Source organism: Phacochoerus africanus, chromosome 5 (assembly GCF_016906955.1).
Source record: "Phacochoerus africanus isolate WHEZ1 chromosome 5, ROS_Pafr_v1, whole genome shotgun sequence".
In the NCBI taxonomy this organism is placed as follows: Eukaryota; Metazoa; Chordata; class Mammalia; order Artiodactyla; family Suidae; genus Phacochoerus; species Phacochoerus africanus.
This window is the reverse complement of record NC_062548.1, coordinates 72,595,102-72,616,305: the sequence shown is the minus strand read 5'-3', so window position 1 is coordinate 72,616,305 and position 21,204 is coordinate 72,595,102. Positions and strand designations below refer to the sequence as shown.

General features: G+C 48.6%; 1 protein-coding gene across 1 annotated transcript in view; it reads left to right on the top strand.

Moving 5' to 3' along the window:
- HK2 (hexokinase 2) overlaps nucleotides 1-21,204 on the top strand; it is a 76,647-nt gene that overhangs the window by 3,223 nt on the left and 52,220 nt on the right. The window contains exon 2 of the mRNA XM_047781672.1: nucleotides 19,131-19,293. Coding sequence (XP_047637628.1) covers nucleotides 19,131-19,293 — 163 coding nt within the window. The remainder of the gene's footprint in view (nucleotides 1-19,130; nucleotides 19,294-21,204) is intronic.

Below are 21,204 nucleotides of genomic sequence, written 5' to 3'. Positions count from 1 at the left end.
ACATCTTGGCTGGTGTCTGTGTTAGTTCTTGGATGCTGGCAGCATCCTCACCCAGCATGTCCAGAAATGCAACAGGCTATCGGCTTTTTTTTTTTTTTTGCTTTTGCTTTTTAGTGCCTTACCTGCGGCATATGGAGGTTCCCAGGCGAGGGGTCCAATAGGAGCTACAGCTATGCCACGGCCTATGCCACGGCCACAGCAACGCAGGATCCAAGACGCGTCTGTGACCTACACCACAGCTCACGGCAACGCCCAATCCTTAAACCCACCGAGAGCGAGGCCAGGGATCTAACTGCAACCTCATGGTTCCTGGTCGGATTTGTTTCTCTCGTTTGACGGGAACTCCAGCTGGCTATCCTCTTGGTTATATTAGTAGCACCGGTACCCTCTGAGTGTTCTGGCTGGGAGCCCTGGATCCATTTCACTGACTCTCCAATTGCTCCACCTTTGTCCACTGGTCTCTGGGTTACTTCAGAGGCCTCCTAGCGTTTCTTCCCTGTCTGTTTCTGGAGCCAGACTGGATCATTTCAGAAACCTTTTAAGACTGAGTACTATCTCTTAAAATATGACACAAATGAACTTATTTGCGAAACAGAAACAGACGCAGAAAACAAATTTAGGTTACCAGAGGGGAAAGGGGATGGGGAGGAGTAAATTAGGCGTTTGGGATTAGGAGATGCAAACTACCATATATAAAATTTAGATAAACAACAAGGTCCTACTGTATAGCACAGTGAACTATATTCAGTGTCCAGTAGTAAACCGTAAGGGATAAGGACATGTTCATATATGTATAACTGAGTCACTTTGCTTTACATCGAAACCAACACAACACTGTAAATTAACTGTACTTAAAAAAAAGACTCCATTTTTTTTTTTTTTTTTTTGCCATTTCTTGGGCCGCTCCCGCAGCGTATGGAGGTTCCCAGGCTAGGGGTCTAATTAAGAGCCGCAGCCGCCAGCCTATGCCAGAGCCACAGCAAATCGGGATCCAAGCCTCGTCTGCAACCTATACCACAGCTCACGGCAACGCCAGATTGTTAACCCACTGAGCAAGGGCAGGGATCGAACCCACAACATTATGGTTCCTAGTCGGATTCGTTAACCACTGCTCCACGACAGGAACTCCAAGACTCCATGTTGATTGCCCCCGACCCCCCCCCCCCAACCTCAGCCTCATCTCTATCTTCATTCCCCCAAAGACTTGAATCATCCTTCCTGTGAATGTGACACCTGTTTACACAAGTGCTTTTGCCCCAGTGTATCCTTCCTTCATACACTGGAGCTGGGAGTTTCCGGGCAGGTGGAATCCTAGCTGTTCACTTTTATAGGCAATTCGTGGCCACTGGAGAGGTGCTCCACAAGTGCAAGGATGAAGGAGAAGACCTTCCTGGAAAAAGAAGTTGAGCAAGGGCTGCAGGAAGTGGAGGAGGGTGAGAGGCAGCTGAGGGGAGTGCTGGTACTGGGCTGGAGGATGGGTGGGTGGATGGGTGGACCCTTGGAGGGAAGATAGCTCTTCTTTATCTTGGCCTGAGGCTGATCCTTAGGGGAAAGGGGTGGGGGAGAGAGAAAGGGTATTTCCGGTGCTCCCGCAATCAAGGGTGTTTGGAGAGTTTGAGGATTCTTTTTTCTTTTTTTTGGCCTTGCCTGTGGCATTCGGAAGTTCCCAGGCCAGGGATAGAACCTGTGCCGCAGATCCCTAACCCACTGAGCCACGAGGGAACTCCAAGAGAATTCTTTTTATTAATTGAGGTATAATTAATACACAATGTAGGATTTTTGTCTCTTAGGAATGAGAATCAGGATTAACCTTAGAAGGGAAATGAAAAGTATACACAGCTTCCTTCAGCCATTAACCGGATTGCTTTAACACGCATTGACTGGTGACATACAGTCTTGGAGGACAGGTAGCTCACTTGGGCTCTTTGCTATATGAGTGAGGGGTAGCCCGTGTGTGTGGGGGGGATATCTTGGAAGCAGAAAGATTCAATGGAGCCCCCAGGAGATATGAGTTTAATGCTTTTTGAGAACCTACTGTGGGTACAAGACCCCTCTGGATTCCTAGATACAGATGTGGGAAATTGAAACTGATATCTTTCAGTTGTCTGGTGAGATAAAGCTCCAGGAATAGATACTTTACAACTAGTAAAGGGTGGTGTCTAGTCTGGTTGTGGCAGTCATTCCCATGGCATAGGGAGTTTAGGACCTCAAGGGAATCTTGATTTTTTTTTTTGAGCACCTACTACGTGCCATTAATCTTCAGATAGGGGATGCAAGTATGGGAGTATACTACTGATTAAAACCTTAATGGGAATTCCCATTGTGGCTCAGCGGGTTACAAACCTGACTCGCATCCTTGAGGACGCGGGTTTGATCCCTGGCCTTGCTCAGTGGGTTAAGGATCTGGCATTGTCATGAGCTGTACTGTAGGTCGCAGATGAGGCTAAGATCTGGAATGGCTGTGGCTGTGGCTGTGGCCAGCAGGCAGCTGTAGCTCTGATTTGACCCCTAGCCTGGGAACTTCTATATGCCATGGGTGCGGCCCTAAAAAAAACCAAAAAACCCAAACAGACAAAACCTTAATAACATTATTTTGGGCTAAGTTAACTGACATTGACAGGTACAGGTTGCCTTGTAAACTGTAACCTGATACTGAGTATCCTGATACTAAGTCCCTTTCCTTTTCCAGACAATTGATGCTAGCAGGAGTATTTTGTAGTTTTGTTAGTTGCCCATTTGTTTTGTATTGTTGACCTTCTATTTCAGAGAGCACTGAGAAGCATTTTTTCTTTACCCTTGAATAAATTAAAAGTCTCTCTGAGACTCCTCAGACAAAGCCAACTTTTTTTGTTGTTTGTTTGTTTTGTTAACATCACTAGCACCCTGTGGAGTTTGAGGGCAGCTCAGGGCCCTTTTCCGGGGGGACTCAAAACACAAACCACAATAGTTTTCTCAAAATGTGGCAGCGAGAATAAGGAGATCTGATGTATTGAAAGAACTCAGGAACCCCAGAAAACTGGCTTCCTTTGTTCAGGTACTTCCGGTTTAAAAGATGAATCCTGAGAACCGGTTCCTCATTATCATTGTGGAGTTTTGAAATCAGCAAGTTTGGTTTGTTTTCCAATCCTCTGTGTTGTCTGTTTTTGCCTTTCCAAAGCAGTTGGGGTGGGGGGGGGGCAAATCCAATCAGAGTTCATTGGCCATGGCTTATCATCTCGCCCCATAGATTTCAGGTGGCAGTTTCTGCTTACTTCTAAAGCAGTTCTCTTAACATCAGTGATATTGACATTTGGGTTGCATTTTTTTGTTTTTGTTTTTGTTTGGGGTTTTTGGGGCCGCACCCATGGCCTGTAGAAGTTCCCAGGCCAGGGGTGGAATCAGAGCTGTAGCTGCCAGCCTGCATATGCCGCAGCAACTTGGGGTCGATCCTTAACCCAATGAATGAGGCCAGGGAGTGAACCCACCTCCTCATAGATACTAGTCAGTTTCAGTACCTCTGAGCCATGATGGGCACGTTGACATTTGGGGCTGGATAATTTTTTGTGAGGGACTATCCCAGTCTATCAGAAAGAGTAAGAGTTTTTATCCTACCCCGATTTATAGGGGCAAAGCCTGTGGGGTGTTTGTTTTGTTTTAAACTACTCCTTTAGGGAGTAGTTTTCAACTAGTAGAGATTTTGTCTCCCAGGTGGACTTTGGTGATGTCTGGAGACATTTTTGGTTCTCACAGGCAGGTGGATGAAGATGTGTTTTTACATCTAGTAAGTAGAGGCAAAGGATGATGCTAAACATCCTACAATATCCAGGACGGCCCCCCATCCTCCCCAAAAAGACGTTTCTGACCCCATAAATCTATAGGTTGAGAAAGTGCATCAGAAAAACACCCCCCAGTGTTTCAGGGCATCACTAATGTTCATACAGCTACTTAGCAGTAGCTGCAACTAGGACCACAGTTCTTAGCTCTGTGTGCTATGTCATGGGATAGTCATGGTGGGAAGTAGCCTTTGACGAAAGATGAATTTAAGGTGACATCTGCAGACCACAGTAGTTAGCAGATGTCCATGACCTCTGGCTGAAGTGTGGGTTACCTGAGTTACTGCTTCTCTTTCTTCAATCAGAAAAATGTGGGCAAGCACCCCAGGAAGCCAGGGGTGGGGGGAGAAGTTTGCTCAGCCATCCCCCAGGAGAATCTCAGCCTGGCTGTTGTTTGGCTTCCCCCTGGAGCCCAGGCATCTACCAGGCTTCTGAGCAAGGCAGGTGTGTGAGCTGGTGGAATTACTATTGCTGTTGATACCCACTGTGGGACAGTCCAGCAGTCACTGGGAGAGGCTGTGTGGTGAGATATAGAGCCAGGCTTCCTGGACTTGGATCCTGGCTCATCACAAACCTGTTCCGTGAACACGGTCCAGTTATTTAACCTCGCTAGCCTGTTTCTTCCTCTTATAAAATGAAGAGTAGATAACACTTTGAGAGAGGGTCCTTGTGAGGATTAAGAGGGAGTGAGGAGTTTCTGTTGTGGCTCAGCGGTAACGAACCCGACTAGTTATCCATGAGGATGCTGGTTCATTCCCTGGCCTCACTCAGAGGGTTAAGGATGCGGCGTTGCCATGAATGGTGGTCTAGGTTGCAGACACAGCTCGGATCCCTCGTTGCTGTGGCTGTGGTGGAGGCCGGGAGGCGGCTGTAGCTCTGATTTGACCCCTAGCCTGGGAACTTCCATGTGCCACCGGTGTGGTCTCCAAAGAAAGCAAAATAAAAAAATAAAGAGGGAGTGAATATATGGGAAGCTCTTAGTGCTGTGCCTGACACTTAGTCAACAATTTACGGGTCAAATATTAGTACACAGAGAAAGACGCACTCTCGACTGCACTGCTGTCCCTCTGGATGGGAGCCAAAGAGGTCTTGCTTTTTCTCCCGGAGGGCTTTTAGGGCACATGGTTCTGGTCCATCTATACTCTTTGTCTGCTGTCAGCTTAGAGCAGAGGACAGAGAAGGCGAGAAGGATGGTCAATTCCTAAAGCTGAGACATGAGGCAGTGCCCTCATTTCCCTCTTCACCTCTTCCTGAACAACAGAGACCCAACCTTGAACTTTCCCTCTGACTTGCCTTCCTTCTGGTCCTCTGGAAGGTAGCCTCCTCCCAGGGCTGGGGTGGTGATGGGGTCTCTGGGATGCCTCGGCTATTTTGGTGCCCCTCAGGTTGAGGCATCCTCCGTAGGAAGTCATGAGAGACACTGGGAGAGGGGCTGAACCAATAATCACAGCATTCGTTCAGCCCCTCTCCCTACTGAAGCCTAGCGCCCTCCCCCTCTCTTTGCCTCCCCTGGCGGGCAGGATCGCATTGCTCCAGGGCAGTTGCTAAGGCCACTTGTGCTGCAGTTGGTCAATGAGATGTCAGCTCCCACTTCCTCACATCTGCTTCAAACTCTGGCTTCCCACTGGGGAGACCACTTGAGCTGCCTTGTGCTGCTGAGTCATAGGACTGGGTCATGGGAGGTTTCAGTCCACCTGAACCCCCAGAGTTTCAATGAAGTGGACAATCATTCCCACATTTTTGTTTGGCACATTGGATGGAGAGTCCTTGGCCATTTGGGTCTTAGCAGAACTCTTTGGCCCGAATATACAGACTTTGGACTGGGCAGGGTGGCCCCTTCTGAAACTGGGGTGCCCAGGGTTCTTGACAAAGCCAGAGAGACCCTCTGTGTGGAACCTACACTCAACTCCCCCCATTCCTTGTCCAGCCTTGGGAGTCTTGGCCTTGTTCCCCTGGGAGCAGGAGCTAGGCCATCTTGTTTTCCCTGAAGTGCCATGCTTTTTGCACCTTTGTCCTTAGCATTTCCTTGATGTCCCTTCCTTGGAGGGGCCTTATCTTGGAGTCAACAGAGAGAGTGAGTTAGGCCCGAGAACCTGCTCTGGGAGCCCTCTGCCCCCACCCACCCGCCCCTGCCCTGGAGGTCTAGGTTCTTAGAGGGCCTTATTCCCATGCTCTGCCTTTTGGCATCTCCATTTTGCCTGATAAAGGAATGAAGCCAGCTAGCCACTGGACAGCTCTAACTAAGGGTTAAAGAAGGGAATTTGAAGCTGCCAGTTTTCCTTTTTCTCATTTGAGGGACTTTTTCCTCTTGCTTCCTCCCAAATTTTTCTGTCTCAACTCCTTCCAATGAAGCCTTCCAATCACTTCCCATCAGTTCCCCTTCTCCCTCAATTCCCAAAGGTCTTAAAATAACAAACATGAGCTCCACCTGCTAAGCACCCAGCTCTAGGGATGCTCCTCCTGCACCTCTGGCCATCTTCACACAGCCCTCCAGGCATTACTATTACTAAGGCACAGAAAGGGATAGAAGCTTGCTGAAGGGCAAGCCAGAACTCAAACCCAGGCAGTCTGATTCCAGAGCCCAGGCCCTTGGCTTCATGGGGCTTCCTGGGACAACTGGAGATGGCTTCCTGTCTCTCACCTTCATGGGGTTATAATTTATTTTTTATTTTTTATTTTTTTTTTTGTCTTTTTGCCTTTTCTGGGGCCGCTCCCGTGGCATATGGAGGTTCCCAGGCTAAGGGTCTAATCGGAGCGGTAGCCTCCAGCCTACACCACAGCCACAGCAACTCGGGATCCGAGCCGTGTCTGCGACCTACACCACAGCTCACGGTAACGCCGATCCTCAACCCGCTGAGTGAGGCCAGGGATGGAACCCGCAACCTTATGTTTCCTAGTCGGATTCGTTAACCACTGAGCCACAACGGGAACTCCTCACCTTCATGGGGTTATGTATGAGTCAGGAATCAGTTGGGAAGGGACTTTTGAGATGATTCATTTTACAGTTGAGGAAACCAGGTGCCTTGTACTGAGGGACCAACCAGGAACCCTCTTTCTCAATCCCCATCCTTCCTGTTTCCTTTGGCACCATTAGTACAGCAGGAGCTCTTCTCATCATTCAGAGGTGGGCTCCCCAAGAACCACAAGCGGAGTTTGCTTTGTAGCCTATACCTAAGGTGACCCTATAATTATTGCCTTAACTGGGCCACATTTGTCGTCCCCCCTTTAGCCGCGCCCATGACATGTGGAAGTTCCTGGGCCGGGAATCGATCCTGTGTCACACAGCAACCCAAGCTGTAGCAGTGACAATGCTGGATCCTTAACCTGCTGGGCCACAAGAGAACTCCAAACTGGGGCCACTTTGGGGAATAAAAAGGGGAGCTATTAACAGTTCTGCTGCTACTACACTGTAAACTGAGATTATCCTGTCAAACTGGGATGTATGGTTGTCCTGCTTTTGGTGTGAGTCTGGGGTGAGTGGGGCCGACTGGGAAGCTTTGGGGCTGGATATGGTCCAGAGGGATTTGGGTCAGGTGGGTGGACAGTTGGCAGCAGACAGGAATGGGGAATTTAGATATGTCTGTGGGCTGAGAGGCTCAGGGGCAGAGTCTGTCCAGGGGAGGCAGAGTTTGACCCCTAGGGGACTGGGGCACTGGCCAGGGCAGCCAGGTAGCTGGAGAGGAAACTATGGGGCTGCACGATCAGGCCCAGGCTTGAAGAACGGGGTCAGGCTCTGGGCACCTGCAGTCACCCTAGTTACTCTCCTCCCCCTTTGGTGTCACCATGACACTTATGTCTTGAGCACCTGCTGTATTGCAGTACTGAGATGGCTCTGGCATCACAAATCAACTTGGGAAAAAGGAGTCAGCGCCTTTCATCCTCTGGGACCAGTGAGGGCCAGAGGCACAGGTGTCACAAGAGTGTTGGCATACCTGGCTGAGAATTTGGGGGAAGGTATTTGGGGGAGAGACCACTTGTACTGGGCCCTGAAGGGCAAGTGGGAGTTTGTGAGGTCAGATGAGGAGAACATTCTAGGCATGGGGGTCAACACATACACAGACCTCTAACATTTTCAAGACGGAAACTCCTCAAAAGTGTATTGATATTGGAGTTCCTGGCATGGCGCGGTGGTTAACGAATCCGACTAGGAACCATGAGGTTGCGGGTTCCATCCCTGGCCTTGCTCAGTGGGTTAAGGATCCAGGGTTGCTGTGAGCTGTGATGTAGGTCACAGACTCAGCTCGGATCCTGCGTTGCTGTGGCTGTGGCTATGGTGTAGGCTGGTGGCTACAGCTCTGATTAGACCCTTAGCCTGGGAACCTCCATATGCTACAGGAAGCGGCCCTAGAAAAGGCAAAACAACAACAACAACAAAAAAGTGTATTAATGTATGTGATCTGTGTGAAAGAAATTGCTTACTTTCTGTCCTTACTACCTTCAGTTTGTACTTACTCGTTGGCATCTTTGCCTCCCACCTAGAGACTGAGCACCTTGCAGGTGCGCTGTATCCCCATGTCCTCTGCGCCAGCCCTGGCACACTCCTTGTGATGCTCCATCGACATGTGTGGGTGAATGAACTGTTCTAGAGTCAGGGACCACGGGGACATATTATTCCTTTGCACTGCTGCCCCAGTTTGAGGACAGGAGGGTCTTAGGACAGGCGTCCCACATGCCCATCTCCTGGACCCCTGGCAGGTGCTACTGCCTGAGCGCTGTCTGGCTGTTACTTAATGCAGCTGAGAGCAGGAACTGGAAGAACAGGAAAGCCAGTGACTCAGGATGGTGCAACAGGATCCTGGGGGAGGGGCCTGGGAGCCTCCTGGGTCAGCCCCGCAGTCACCCTGCTGCTCCAGGCAGGTGAGTGCACGATGCTGGGTGCTGCATCAGCCGGGCTCTCCCAGAGGCGGTGTGGCAGCCCCGGTGAAAAAAGTGTTGTGGCAGGTCTGTCACTTTTGGTTGGCTGTGTTTCAGAGGACAGGGGCCTTAAAGAATCTAGGATCTGCTGTGTCTTGTCCTCCCCAGCTCATCCTTTTTGTTTGTTTTAAATCATATCAGAAACATCTGGCCCTGGCTTGGCAACTTTACAGGATAAACTTGCTGCTCTTTGTACAGCCTTGGTCCTCCCAGGAGGAGTCTGTGAAGGCACTATTATTAATGAGGTCACTGACAGCAGCATTTACCTAGCTTTCCCAGGATGGGACACACCTTTGCCTCAGGTGAGGGCACTCAGCTGCCCACTGGATATTATGGGTCCTGTTAGGGACTTGGCCTATGGTTTGGGGATGCTTCTCCAAGCCTTGGTTTCCTTGTCAGAGACTTGTGGTAAAACCCTGGCAAAGGAACAATGCAAAAATATGAAATTCTTTCATAGCTAAGTTGCAGCCATGTGTCAACACATAGTCACCGGTAGGCTGTGTGTGGTTGCTTTTAAGTTATGGCTTTCCCCTCTGGTTTGACCTCTTTGGTCTTCTGACCATGTGCAGTAGATAGATTAGGGCCTAGTCAGTGCCTTGCCCTTTCTTCTTCACATATATATATTTTTTCATTTTTTTATTATAGTTGATTTACAATATTCTGTCCATTCCTGCTGTACAGCAAGGTGACCCAGTGATACATAATATATACATTCCTTTTTTCGTGTTACCCACCATCATGCTCCATCACAAGTGACTAGATATAGTTCCCCAGGCCAAATAGCAGGATCTCATTGCTTATCCACTCCAAATCCAGTAGTTTGCATCTATTAACCCCACACTCCCAGTCTGTCCCACACCTTCCTCCTTGGCAACCACAAGTCTGTTCTCCATGTCCATAAGTTTGTTTCTTTTCTGTAGATAGGTTCATTTGTGCTGTATATTCGATTCCAGATATAAGTGATCATCATATGGTATTTATCTTTCTGATTCACTTCATTTAGTATGAGAATCTCTAGTTTCATCTATCTTCCTATAGTTTTTTTTCATTTATAATGATTTTTATTTTTTTCCATTATAGCTGGTTTACAGTGTTCTATCAATTTTCTACTGTATAGCAAGGTGATCCAGTTGCACATACATGTGTACATTCTTTTTTCTCACATTATCATGCTCCATCATGAGTGACTAGGTATAGTTCCCAGTGCCACACAGCAGAATCTCATTGCTAATCCATTCCAAAGGCAATAGTTTGCATGCATTAACCCCAAGCTCCCAATCCATCCCATGCCCCCTTCCCCCTTGGCAACCACAAGTCTATTCTCCAGGTCCATGATTTTGTCTTTTGGGGAAAGGTTCATTTGTGCCATCTATTAGATTCCAGATATAAGTGATATCATATGGTATTTGTCTTTCTCTTACTGACTTACTTCACTTAATATGAGAGTCTCTAGTTCCATCTATGTTGCTGCAAATCTTCCTATGGTTTTACATTGAAGTGTAACATACATAGGGAATGGAAGGCATCAGGTAACCACTGCACGGTGGATCTGCACGGATCTGGTGACAAATTATTCCCAGCAGCAGTAAGTGTGCCGCCTGCTAATTGTGATCACTATCCTGACGTCTACCAGCAGAGATCTGTTTTAGTACATGCTATAATAAGTGGACTCATAGTTTGTTCCCCTTTGTGTCTGGCTTCTTTTACCTAACTTTATATTGTGAGATTCATCTATACATGTTCTTGGCATGTGATAGTAGGTGATACACTTTTTTTTTTCTTTTTGGCTTTTTTTAGGGCCACACCGGTGGCATATGGAGGTTCCCAGGCTAGGGGTCTAATTGGAGCTGCAGCTACTGGCCTACGCCACAGCCACAGCAACACCGGATCTGAGCCGTGTCTGTGACCTACACCACAGCTCATGGCAATGCCAGATCCTTAACCCACTGAGCAAGGCCAGGAATCGAACCTGCGTCCTCATGGATACCAGCCGGGTTTGTTAACCACTGAGCCACGGTGGGAACTCCTTAGGTGGTGCATTCTTATGGCTGTATAGTACCATGCCCTGCCCCTCCATCTCTGCTTTGACTATAGCTGAATTGAAACAGATGAGACGGATCAAAGCCCTTCACTTCAAGGTATGGTCCTTCCTAAATTTCGTTCTAGGAGGCTAGAATGGAGCTTTGGAATCTTGGGCTGATATGTGTATATATACCTGATTGTATCTTTAGGACAAAAACAAGTGTTAGGAAAGCTGAAATTCAATTAGCTGGTCTACCTGTGTCTAGAAGAAGCTAACCGTTAGGAATTAGCTAGTGTTCGTCCAACATCTTCTAGAGAGAAGGTTCTAGATACTAATCAGTAGTACCCAAAGACGGGAGAAAGAGGTACAGCAGCGCAACAGCGCCTCAGAGTGTCCCTGTGTCCTTGGTCCTGATTGTACTTATGGAGCTGCATAAGTAGAATCCAATTCCATCACTTGGAATTCTTATCCAATTTCCATCACTAGGATTCACCCTTCTATACTGGGAGGTTGTGTCCTATAGGAATGGCCGATTTATTTTCTTCTACCTACTGAAAGAATTAGCTGATATGGTTCAGTTTTCATTGAGAGCATTTCTAAAATAAGAGTCATGGAACTACAAGTAGGGATGATTATCAAAAAAACTTAGTTCATCGAAGTTCAGTACAGAGCCCTGAGCTTCCTAATAGTCAAGGCAAAAAGGACAGCTCTCTTTGAGGCAGTTGTTGTGAATGAAATTGACATGGCCTATAGCAGGAAGTACAGTGACTCTGGGCAGCCAGACTTTCTCCTGACTCTAAACCCAGCAGAGAAATTGACTGGTCAGGGAACAGCACAGCAGCTTTATACAGTGGGGTGAGTGTTATGATTCTTCCTTCTGCATCGATCCCTTGCTTATAGGTGATAGGATTAGATCATACCAATATGAAGGCTTATCAGTAGGGAGCTAATGCAATGTAGTGAGGTGAGTAGCTTTTTTGTCCTAAAGTTCATAACCTCCTTCCAGCATCTTGGGCTTGCCCACACCTTTTCAGCCTTTTCACATGAGCTCCCTCTTGTCTCCAGGTCAACATACACCCACTGACATAAGTATGTGCTTAGGATAATGTGTTGGATAAGTATCCGCTTAGCCTAGAAGCAGTGTCCCCTGAATGCCGGTCTCACAGGCTCCTCATTCATACCTGTGACACAGCTCCCCATGGGCTCTTGTTGCATGGTACATGCCTATCTTATTTTACTAAGACCCATCCCTCCATTCATTTCAGAGACATTGACTGAGTCTATAATGAGCTGAGTTCTGTGCTATCCTGCAAGCTTCCAGAGAACAGGAATCTTGATTTCTTTTTTTGTTTGTTTTTTTTGATTTCTTAAAAAATATATATTAAAAAAAATCATGCGTGTATATACGTATGTATGTATGGATATATAATACATACATATATACACATAGTTGACCTTTGAACAATATGGATTTGAACTGTACAAGTCCACTTATGTGCAGATTTTTTCGGTAAATATGTGCTATAGTACCACATTCCTGCATGATCCATGGTTGGTTGAATCTGTAGATGTGGAACTGTGTATAAGGAGTGCCAACTGTGCAGATTTTCCATGGCTTGGGGGTGGGTGCCCCACCCCCCCATTGTTCGAGGGTCAATTGTATATATATTTAAAGTATACAATTTGATGGCGTTAAGTACATTCACGTTGTTGTACCATTATCACCACTCTGCATCTCCACAGTTGATTGCTTTTAAATTATGTTCCTGTGCACTGGAGTGCTTTGCATGTAACTGGTTTTCCACAGAGGCTGAGAGAAGCTGGGGGTCACAGCAGTGGTCAGGGATTCGGGGTTTGAATGATAAGAATTGTACAGATTCATGTTGAAATGTAAGGTGTCTTCTCCACTTTCTTTTGAGACTCCTTAAGGTTTAGGATTTGTAGCACTTTAGATAAGAAATGGTCAAAGTTGGCATGCTGCTCTTTTTTGGATAGAAATAGTTTGATTAGGACCATTTTCCCACTGCAACCAGATAGGGTCCAATTTAATTGAAACTGGCCTGCAAGATGATGTAGGCCCTTGGGGACCCTTAGAGGTAGGGTTGTCATTTATTGTTTCCGGACAGTAGAGTAAGGGACCTGGGTGATCCAGAGTCTAGTTTCAACCATGTGACCTTGGTCAAGGCTGTGGATTTGACCTCAGTTTCTCTGAGGTCCCTTTCCAGCTTTCACCTCCAAACCTTTCCTTTCTGTGCTTCCTCATACCTGATCGGGGCTGTGTCTGCCACACCCGAGCCACTCACTGTAAACTCTGAAGTGGAGCCTCTATGAGGCTGCTCTCTTTCCTCTTCCATTCCTTGCATCATTGCTGTGACATAATTTCCCTTCCTTGGGCACTTCAGGAGATGAGCTTTCCATTTGGAGTGTTCCCTTATTTCAGAAAGAGTATGGGGTTGGGAGTTCCCTGGTGGCCTAGGGGTTAAGAATCTGATGCTGTCACTGCTGTGGACTGGGTTTGATTCCTGGCCCAGAAACCTCCACATGCCATGGGCACAGCCAAAAAAAAAAAAAAAAAGAGTGGATTTTCCATTGTGGACCAGCAGGTTAAGAACCCAACTAGTATCCTTGAGGATGTGGGTTCGATCTCTGGCCTTGAGCAATGGGTTAAGGATCTAGTGTTGGCACAAGCTGCATTCTAGGTCACAGATGGGCTTGGATCTGGTGTTGCTGTGGCTATGGTGCAGGGCAGCAGCTGAAGCTCCGATTCAATCCCTGGCCTGGAAACTTCCACATGGCACATGTGTGGCCCTAAAAAGAAAAAAGAAAAGATCATGGAGTTAATTTTGTCAAAACAACAGTTGGTGTACCTGACACACAGAGTGAGGCTGAAGCTTTGGACTTTGGAGCCGAGAAACATTTTTGCAAGGGCCATGCAAGGAGAGTGGGTAGCTTGAGCTCAAAAGACCCAGTGGTTTGGGAAGAGTTTTTAGAGGCAACATTTGGGGTGAGGGCTGCAGGGTATGACTTCTGATTGGTTGGTGATGAGGTCACAGGGCGGTGCTCCAGGAATCTTGTGCTCAGCCTCCTGAAGTCACCATTCTCCCCCTGGGTGGGGCCTGAGTTCTTGCAGAAGAACTCAAAGATATTGTTACATACATTCCTTGAGAGGAAGCCAGGACCCTACTTTATCGCTGCACTATTGTTTGTTTGTTTTTTTTGTCTTTTTGCCATTTCTAGGGCCGTACTCGCGGCACATGGAGGTACCCAGGCTAGGGGTCTAATCGGAGCTGTAGCAGCTGGCCTACACCAGAGCCACAGCAACGTGGGATCCGAGCCACGTCTGCGACCTACACCACAGCTCACGGCAACGCCGGATCCCTAACCCACTGAGCAAGGGCAGGGATCGAACCCACAACCTCATGGTTCCTAGTCGGATTCGTTAACCACTGGGCCACCGGGAACTCCACTGCACTCTTGTTTCTTGACTGCCTTCCCTTTGTTTCTTCATCCCCTCCCTTCCCTAAGTAGTACCTGCTCTGCTCGAATCAGCTCTTTAGAACTCTGGAAGGTCTAAGGGGCTGAAGCCTTTTTTTCTTGCAAACATGGACGGGGGAAACAGAAAGGCTTTTGTACCTGGGAAGGCCCCCCGGGGTCCTGCCTGTTTTCGATTTCTCTGTAGAACTTCTCCTACCTCTGCCACGATTCTGTAGACGAGGGAAGCGAGGACTGGCGTGCCAGGGGAAGGAAGACATTGACCAAAATGGCCCAATGAGGAATTCTAGTCCTTGCAAGATGGCTAAATAGATGTGTCTAAAAACCACTGTCCTTCTCTCTTTCCTGCACACCCTGGCCTCTGGGTACGCAGGTGGACTTCTCTCACCTGAGCCAGGCTCTGCTTCTGACCTACCTCTGTGTCCCCAGCCTGGAATGTGCCCTCCTTTCCTTCTTTATTTCGGATAGAGATTTAAGAGAAAATAGTCCAGCATACTGGGACACAGCCCACCACAGGAAGAAAAGGCACGTTGGGGGGACACGGTCCTGGTTTTGTGAACCCTGAACGTGACTATGTAGGGTTGAGAAGGGTCCTTGATCCCCTGAGGGTGCCACTTGGCAGAGAGGAATCTGTGAGAAAAAACAGGAAAAGGGGTAGAAAGAGACAGACAGACAGCTTTACATTCATTGCCTCATTTATGCTGATGACTCTGTTGTAAGTCCTGCCCTCCCATTTTATAGGGAGGAAGCTGGGCTTCAGACAGGAGTGACTCATCCAGTGTTACAGACCTGTCAAGGTGCTAGAGCCAGGATCTGTTTTTTCTTTTTTCTTTTTTTGTCTTTTTTCTTAGCCGCACCCGTGGCGTATGGAGGTTCCCAGGCTAGGGGTCTAATCTGAGCTACAGCTGCTGGCCTACACCACAGCCACAGCAACGCAGGATCCACGCCCTGCCTGCAACCTACACCACAGCTCACGGCAATGCCAGATCCTTAACCCACTGATCGAGGCCAGGGATCGAACCCGCAACCGCATGGTTCCTAGTTGGATGCTTTTCCACTGCTCCATGACGGGAACTCCTGAGCACTGGTTTTTCTGATGTCACAGCACACACTTTACCACCACCAGCTAGGAAAGAAGGCTTAGCCTGAATGATTCTGCTTTGATAATCCAACCACTGAAATCTGTTTCCAACAAGCCCAGGGTTTGGCTTCCCAACTCCCAGCATCCAGGATCCACACAGGATTATTTCACACTTAGACTAATGTCTTAAGTCATGGCTTGCAAAGACTCCAGGGAGAAAGTGGTAAAAATGACCTTAAATAGTTGCCCAGAGCACAGCCCATCGTTATCACATTATTGGATGCCAGAGACCAGCCCAAGGAGTGAGGAAGATGCTGGAGCACCCAGACAGACTCCAAGGTTTCAGGAATTCTCCATGTGTCATTCTAATGTGCAGCCAAGTTCGAGAACTCTTATTCCAAGTGGCAGAACAGAGGCTAGACAGAAGTGATCAGAAAGCAGATTTATCTGAAACTGAGGAAGAGCTTTCTAACAACCAGAGCTGACCAACAGTAGAAGCTAACCAACTTAGAGAAGTAAGGAACCTATCATGCTTGGAAGCATTCAAAAACCTACGCCTGGCGTTCCTGTCATGGTACTGTGGTTAATGAATCTGACTAGCATCCATGAGGATGCAGGTTCGATCCCTGGCCTCGCTACGTGGGTTAAGGATCTGGCGTTACCGTGAGCTGTGGTGTAGGTCGCAGATGTGGCTTGGATCTGGCGTTGCTGTGGCTCTGGTGTAGGCCAGCGGCTACAGCTCCGATTAGACTCCTAGCCTTGGAACCTCCATGTGCCATGAGTGTGGCCCTAGAAAAGATGAAGAAGACCAAAAAACAAACAAACAAACAAAACCCCAACAAAACAAAAACCTAGGCCCTATGGCCATTGGAGTGAGAAGGCCAAACTAGACAAACTCAGATGCTGCCTGTGTTCAATGGGATTTCGAACTCTCATTATGCCAAAGGCCTGTGTACATTTGGTATCTCCTAAATGATGTTCTCCCAAGACTTTGGGCCTTGTGCTCCTTCCTCTCTCTGGCTGCACTGTGGCAGGATTCTGCCAAGTCCCTTTGCTCCCTTCCCAGTGCAGGGAAAAGGTCTTTGTACAGAGGCTGCTTCCTATTTCTGACTTCTGCTTCCCTTGGCTACCCTTCAGCTAACACAGCAGTGCTGGCCAAGGTGGGGTGGGCCTCAGTGGTGTGTTTAGGAAGCTATAACATTAGGTGATTAATCATCTCTTCCTGAGTGGCCCTAATAAACTCAGGGTGGGTCCGTCACCAAGCTCCAAAGAGAGGACGTTTGGGCCAAGGTGCTCTAGTTGCATTTTGCAGAGCTGTCCCATATCCTTTCTCTTAGTCTCATCTGATGGAGGAGAAATCAGAGCCCTCAGGTCATTGGAGAAATTTCAGGGCAGAAAGTACCCCCCACACTAAGAGGGTCCAAGGGACAGGTGAGGGTGGTGATCCTAAGGGCTTGGCTTGAGAGCCAGACACCCCTCAGTTTGAATCCTAGCTCTGCCCCTCACCACCCAGGGACCTGTAAAACTGGGGTAGTGAAGTTTTACAAAAGGACAATGGAAATCAAGTCAGGAAACTCATAGGATGGTGTCCAGCAGGTAAGAAATGCTTGGTAAATATTTAGCTGCCATAACTCACCATCATCATCATTTCCTCTACCACTGAACACTGAAAGATGGTTATAATCTCTTGGGTACAGGGCAACGAGGCTTGAGTAAAGGCTGGCTGTTCAACTTGGTAGGTTCTTTGAGAGTGAAGGATGAGGAGCATTGACTGGATCTCCAACAGGCATTATAGCAGCTTCAGCATCAGAGTTAAATTAATGGCCACTGCATCACTGTGGCCACCCTACCTTTGCTCTTTTGTGCCCATGACCTCGCACTCCAGGACGTGACAGTGCGGCTTCTTCGCAAGGCAGTGCAGGCTCTCCATTCCCATGAGGAAACTCTCTGGCTTCCTTTGCAACACCTGGAACCATCTACGGAGGCGGGGCTGGGTGGCAGCATAGCTTCTGGCTCTTTCCTCTCTTTGGGAAAGCAGTAATGTGGGCGCTCCAATTTTATCATGTGTCAAACTCATGATAAGGTCCAGAGATATATCTGCTGCTCTCTGACATGCTAGGGTAGCCCTGTGGGCCATGATCTCTGCTGTCTGCCCTTCATGTCTGTATGCTGGGGTGATGGGAAGAGAAGATGGTCATTTCGGGGACATGGCTAGCCTGATGCACTGTAGTGCCATTTGTCCTATCTAGACCCTGCTGTTCGCCAGAGAGGGGCCTCTATCAAGCAGAGTGGACAGGTGGGCAAGGCTCACCTTGCACAGGTGATTGAGGCTGCCCCGTTCATTCCTGGCTTAGCCTTTTGCATCTGTGTGACTTCGAGCCTGTGGCCTTCCCCTCTCGCTAGGATGGAAGAAATCACACTTCCTACCTCTCATGGGCATAAAACCATGAGAATAGGTTGCTGAAGGGTTTGTTGTTATTACTGTTGCCTTTCAGGGCACCTCACTTAGATGTGGCTTAGCTTTGGCCTCTGGTCTGGTGGCTGAGACTTTGTGCTTTAGCACTGGGATGTGTAAGCTATAATGTAGTGCTCCTGGGCCAGGTGTCATTGGATCTGGAGCAGGAGGCCTCTGGGGGTGATTCAAATGGTCCTAGGCCCTGAGTCTCCAGATACTTGTCTGCTACCCACTGCACCAATAAGGAGAGATCTTGTCTGAGGCTGTATGGTTTTCCCTCCTGGGAAACCTCAAATGTCTTCGTGGTGGAGGCCAGGCCTCCTCAGGAGCACCCTAGCTCCCCAGTATTGCAGGGAGCCCAGATCAGTGACCCCGCTCAGGGTGGGGGCTGGGAGGCCGAGGCAGACAGTGCTCTCAAGGCAGTTGGGGTGCCAGGAGCCTGAAATAAGAAAGCAGAGTGGATGGTTGGAGCCTTCCTGACTTAGACCAGTGGAGTTCACTGTCTTTCATAAATGCTGGCAGCAAAGGGAAATTGAGGAAGTCCTCATTTCTGCAAATTGAAAATCCTGTGGGACAAGCCTGGTTCCTCTGCTGCCCAAGGAGGGTTGGACAAGTGGCCCAGGGCCTTTACACGTCTCCACGCCTGCTCTGTCCTTTCTCATCCCAGGGGAGGATGCCGTCTGTCCATTTTGTTGTACTTTAACCACATGGTGATTATGGAGAGGGGTGGGCTGCGTTGCCACAGGCTCTCCTTTGCCTTTGCTTACAGCTGCTTTCAGCACTATCTCCAGCCCCTGATCTTTCAACTTTTGAGGTCTCAGAAGGATTAGCTGTGGTCTGGATATTTGAAATGATCTGTGAAGGGCCAATCTCATCATTCCTTGGAGGCAGAAATAAGCCCGAAGAGAGGGGTGGGTCCCAACCCGACAGGGAATTAGTAATTTTTTTTTGTCTTTTTTGTCTTTTTAGGGTCGCACCTGCAGCATACGGAGGTTCCCAGGCTAGGGATCGAAATGGAGCTGCAGCTGAGGATCTGAGCTGAGGCTGTGACCTCCACCACAGCTCACAGCAACGCCAGATCCTTCACCCACTGAGTGAGGCCAGGGATCGAACCCACCACCTCATGGTTCCTAGTTGGATTCGGTAACACTGAGCCATGATGGGAACTCCATAGTTTATTCTTTTTTAAGACCAAGTTTTGTCATAGATCCTGGTTAAATGGTCTTTAATAATAACCTTCTGAACATAAAAGGTTGTATCCTTTTGAAGAGCTGAGTGATGTTTGATGACATAGCTGCAGGACATAATGCATTTAACGTCCAGGTCACTCCTTCTCATTTTCTCCTCTTTCAGGTTGACCAGTATCTCTACCACATGCGCCTCTCCGATGAGACCCTTCTGGAGATAGCTAAGCGGTTCCGCAAGGAGATGGAGAAAGGGCTTGGTGCTACCACCCACCCCACTGCTTCAGTAAAAATGCTGCCCACCTTTGTGAGGTCTACTCCGGATGGGACAGGTGATGCCCCAGGGGGTGGCTCTGGGTGCTTCACGGCGGGTGGGAGACGTGGGTGACTTCAGGGGAAGTTCTTTGCTTTCAAGCCTCCGAAGCGACTCCTGGCTAATTGGAGCGTGCGGGGCTTGGAAGGAAAGTCTGTGGGGCGGAATACCGGGAAAACAGGCAATCCTGGCAGTCAGGGGAGAAGCAGATCTGGGCCAGCCCTGCCGGGTACCGCCATCGGCCATTTGTGTCCCATCCATGCGCCGAGAAAGGCTGCTTGGCTCCCTTGGGGATTTTACAGCACTGCCCAGCAAGGGATTGACTCAAGCTGGAGAAGAGGGTCATGGTGGAGACACAAGTTGGAAGCGGGTTGGGGCTAAGTCCAGGAGGCCTTGTGTGCATGCCTGAAGTGTTGAGTCTTTCTTTATTAGCAAGCACTGGGGAGTAGCTGAAGGTTTTTGAGGGGTGTGAACAGGAGTGTCTGGGTAACCACATCCTCAGCCTCATCGGTTTATGTAGAATGGAGGGGGGGTGGTGATTGATTGGCTGGTAGAGCCCAGGGGACGGCCCTGGTGGAATGTAGTGGGCAGAACGGATTCCAAGGTGGTGCCAGGGCCTTGAGCCCAGTTGCTGTCTGGGGGTGGCAGCATCCTCAGAGAGGGGAATGGAACTTTTCTTTCATTTAATCCTTTTCACAGTTTCTTTCATTTAATCCTCATAATAACCTTCCATTTTATTTCATTATTATTATTATTTGCTTTTTAGGGCCACACTCATGGCATATGGAGGTTCCCAGACTAGGGGTCAAATCTGAGCTATTATGCCAGAGCCACAGCAACATGGGATCCGAACCACGTCTGAAACCTACACCACAGCTCACGGCAATGCCGGATCCTTAACCCACTGAGTGAGGCCAGGGATCAAACCCGCATCCTCATGGATCCTAGTCGGGCTCGTTAACCGTTGAGCCACAAAGGGAACTCCTTATTTTATTATTTTTAATTTTAATTTTCTTGGCCCCAGTATGCTGGATATAGGGTCTCAGCTCGCAGGACAGAGATTGAACCTGGGCTGCAGTGGCAAACGTGCAGAGTCCTAACCACTAGACCATCAGGGAACTCCTGATAACCCTCTGATTTAGAGATACCGTGGCTCTGGGGCTATGAGGGGTGAGGGGTGTGGGGCATGTGGAAGATGTGAGAAAGAGCCCAAGGGGCAGCTGCCAGGGCTTTGGAGGAGCCAGGAGGCCTGGAGTCTGAGAACTGGAATGAGGCGAGAAGGCCAGGGGACTGTGGAAGCTTCTGCAGAGAAGCCCTGGGGCTGGGGTGGGGGAGGCAAAGGATGGGGCTTGTTTGGCACCACAAGCCTTCAGTGTCTCCATCCCCTCTGTGTCCCTGAGGCTTACTTGCCGACAGCCTCTGGGGACCTGGCTTGTCTAACAAGACTCTGTACCTAAAAGTAGTAGGTGTTTGCTGAAGCCTTGGGATCCAGCCTGGGCCCAGCGCTGCGGGTGTGCCCTTGTTCGGGATTGTTCCTGAGTGTGTGTGTGTCTCAGCCCTTCAAAGAGCTGCTTGAGGTGAGGGCCTCCTCCCGGGTACCCCTTGATGCCCTCTAGAAGGGCACCTTTACTGTCCTGCCACTCCCTCCAACTGGCAGCCACACCCGCTTTCATTGTTTTTATTTGACATTCTGATATATTTATTAGCTCCTTGAGGCTGGGGACCTTGTCTTTATTTCAGGCAATATTTTCTAAATATATATTATGGGCTTTTCTGAGTACTTACTTGTAGGGAACTCATTTCCTTTTCATAAAACCCTAAAAGGTAGGTACAAATTTTACCTACTTTTTTTTTTTTTAAAGATGAGGAGCTGGGGAGTTCCCATCATGGTGCAGTGGAAATGAATCCGACTAGGAACCATTAGGTTGTG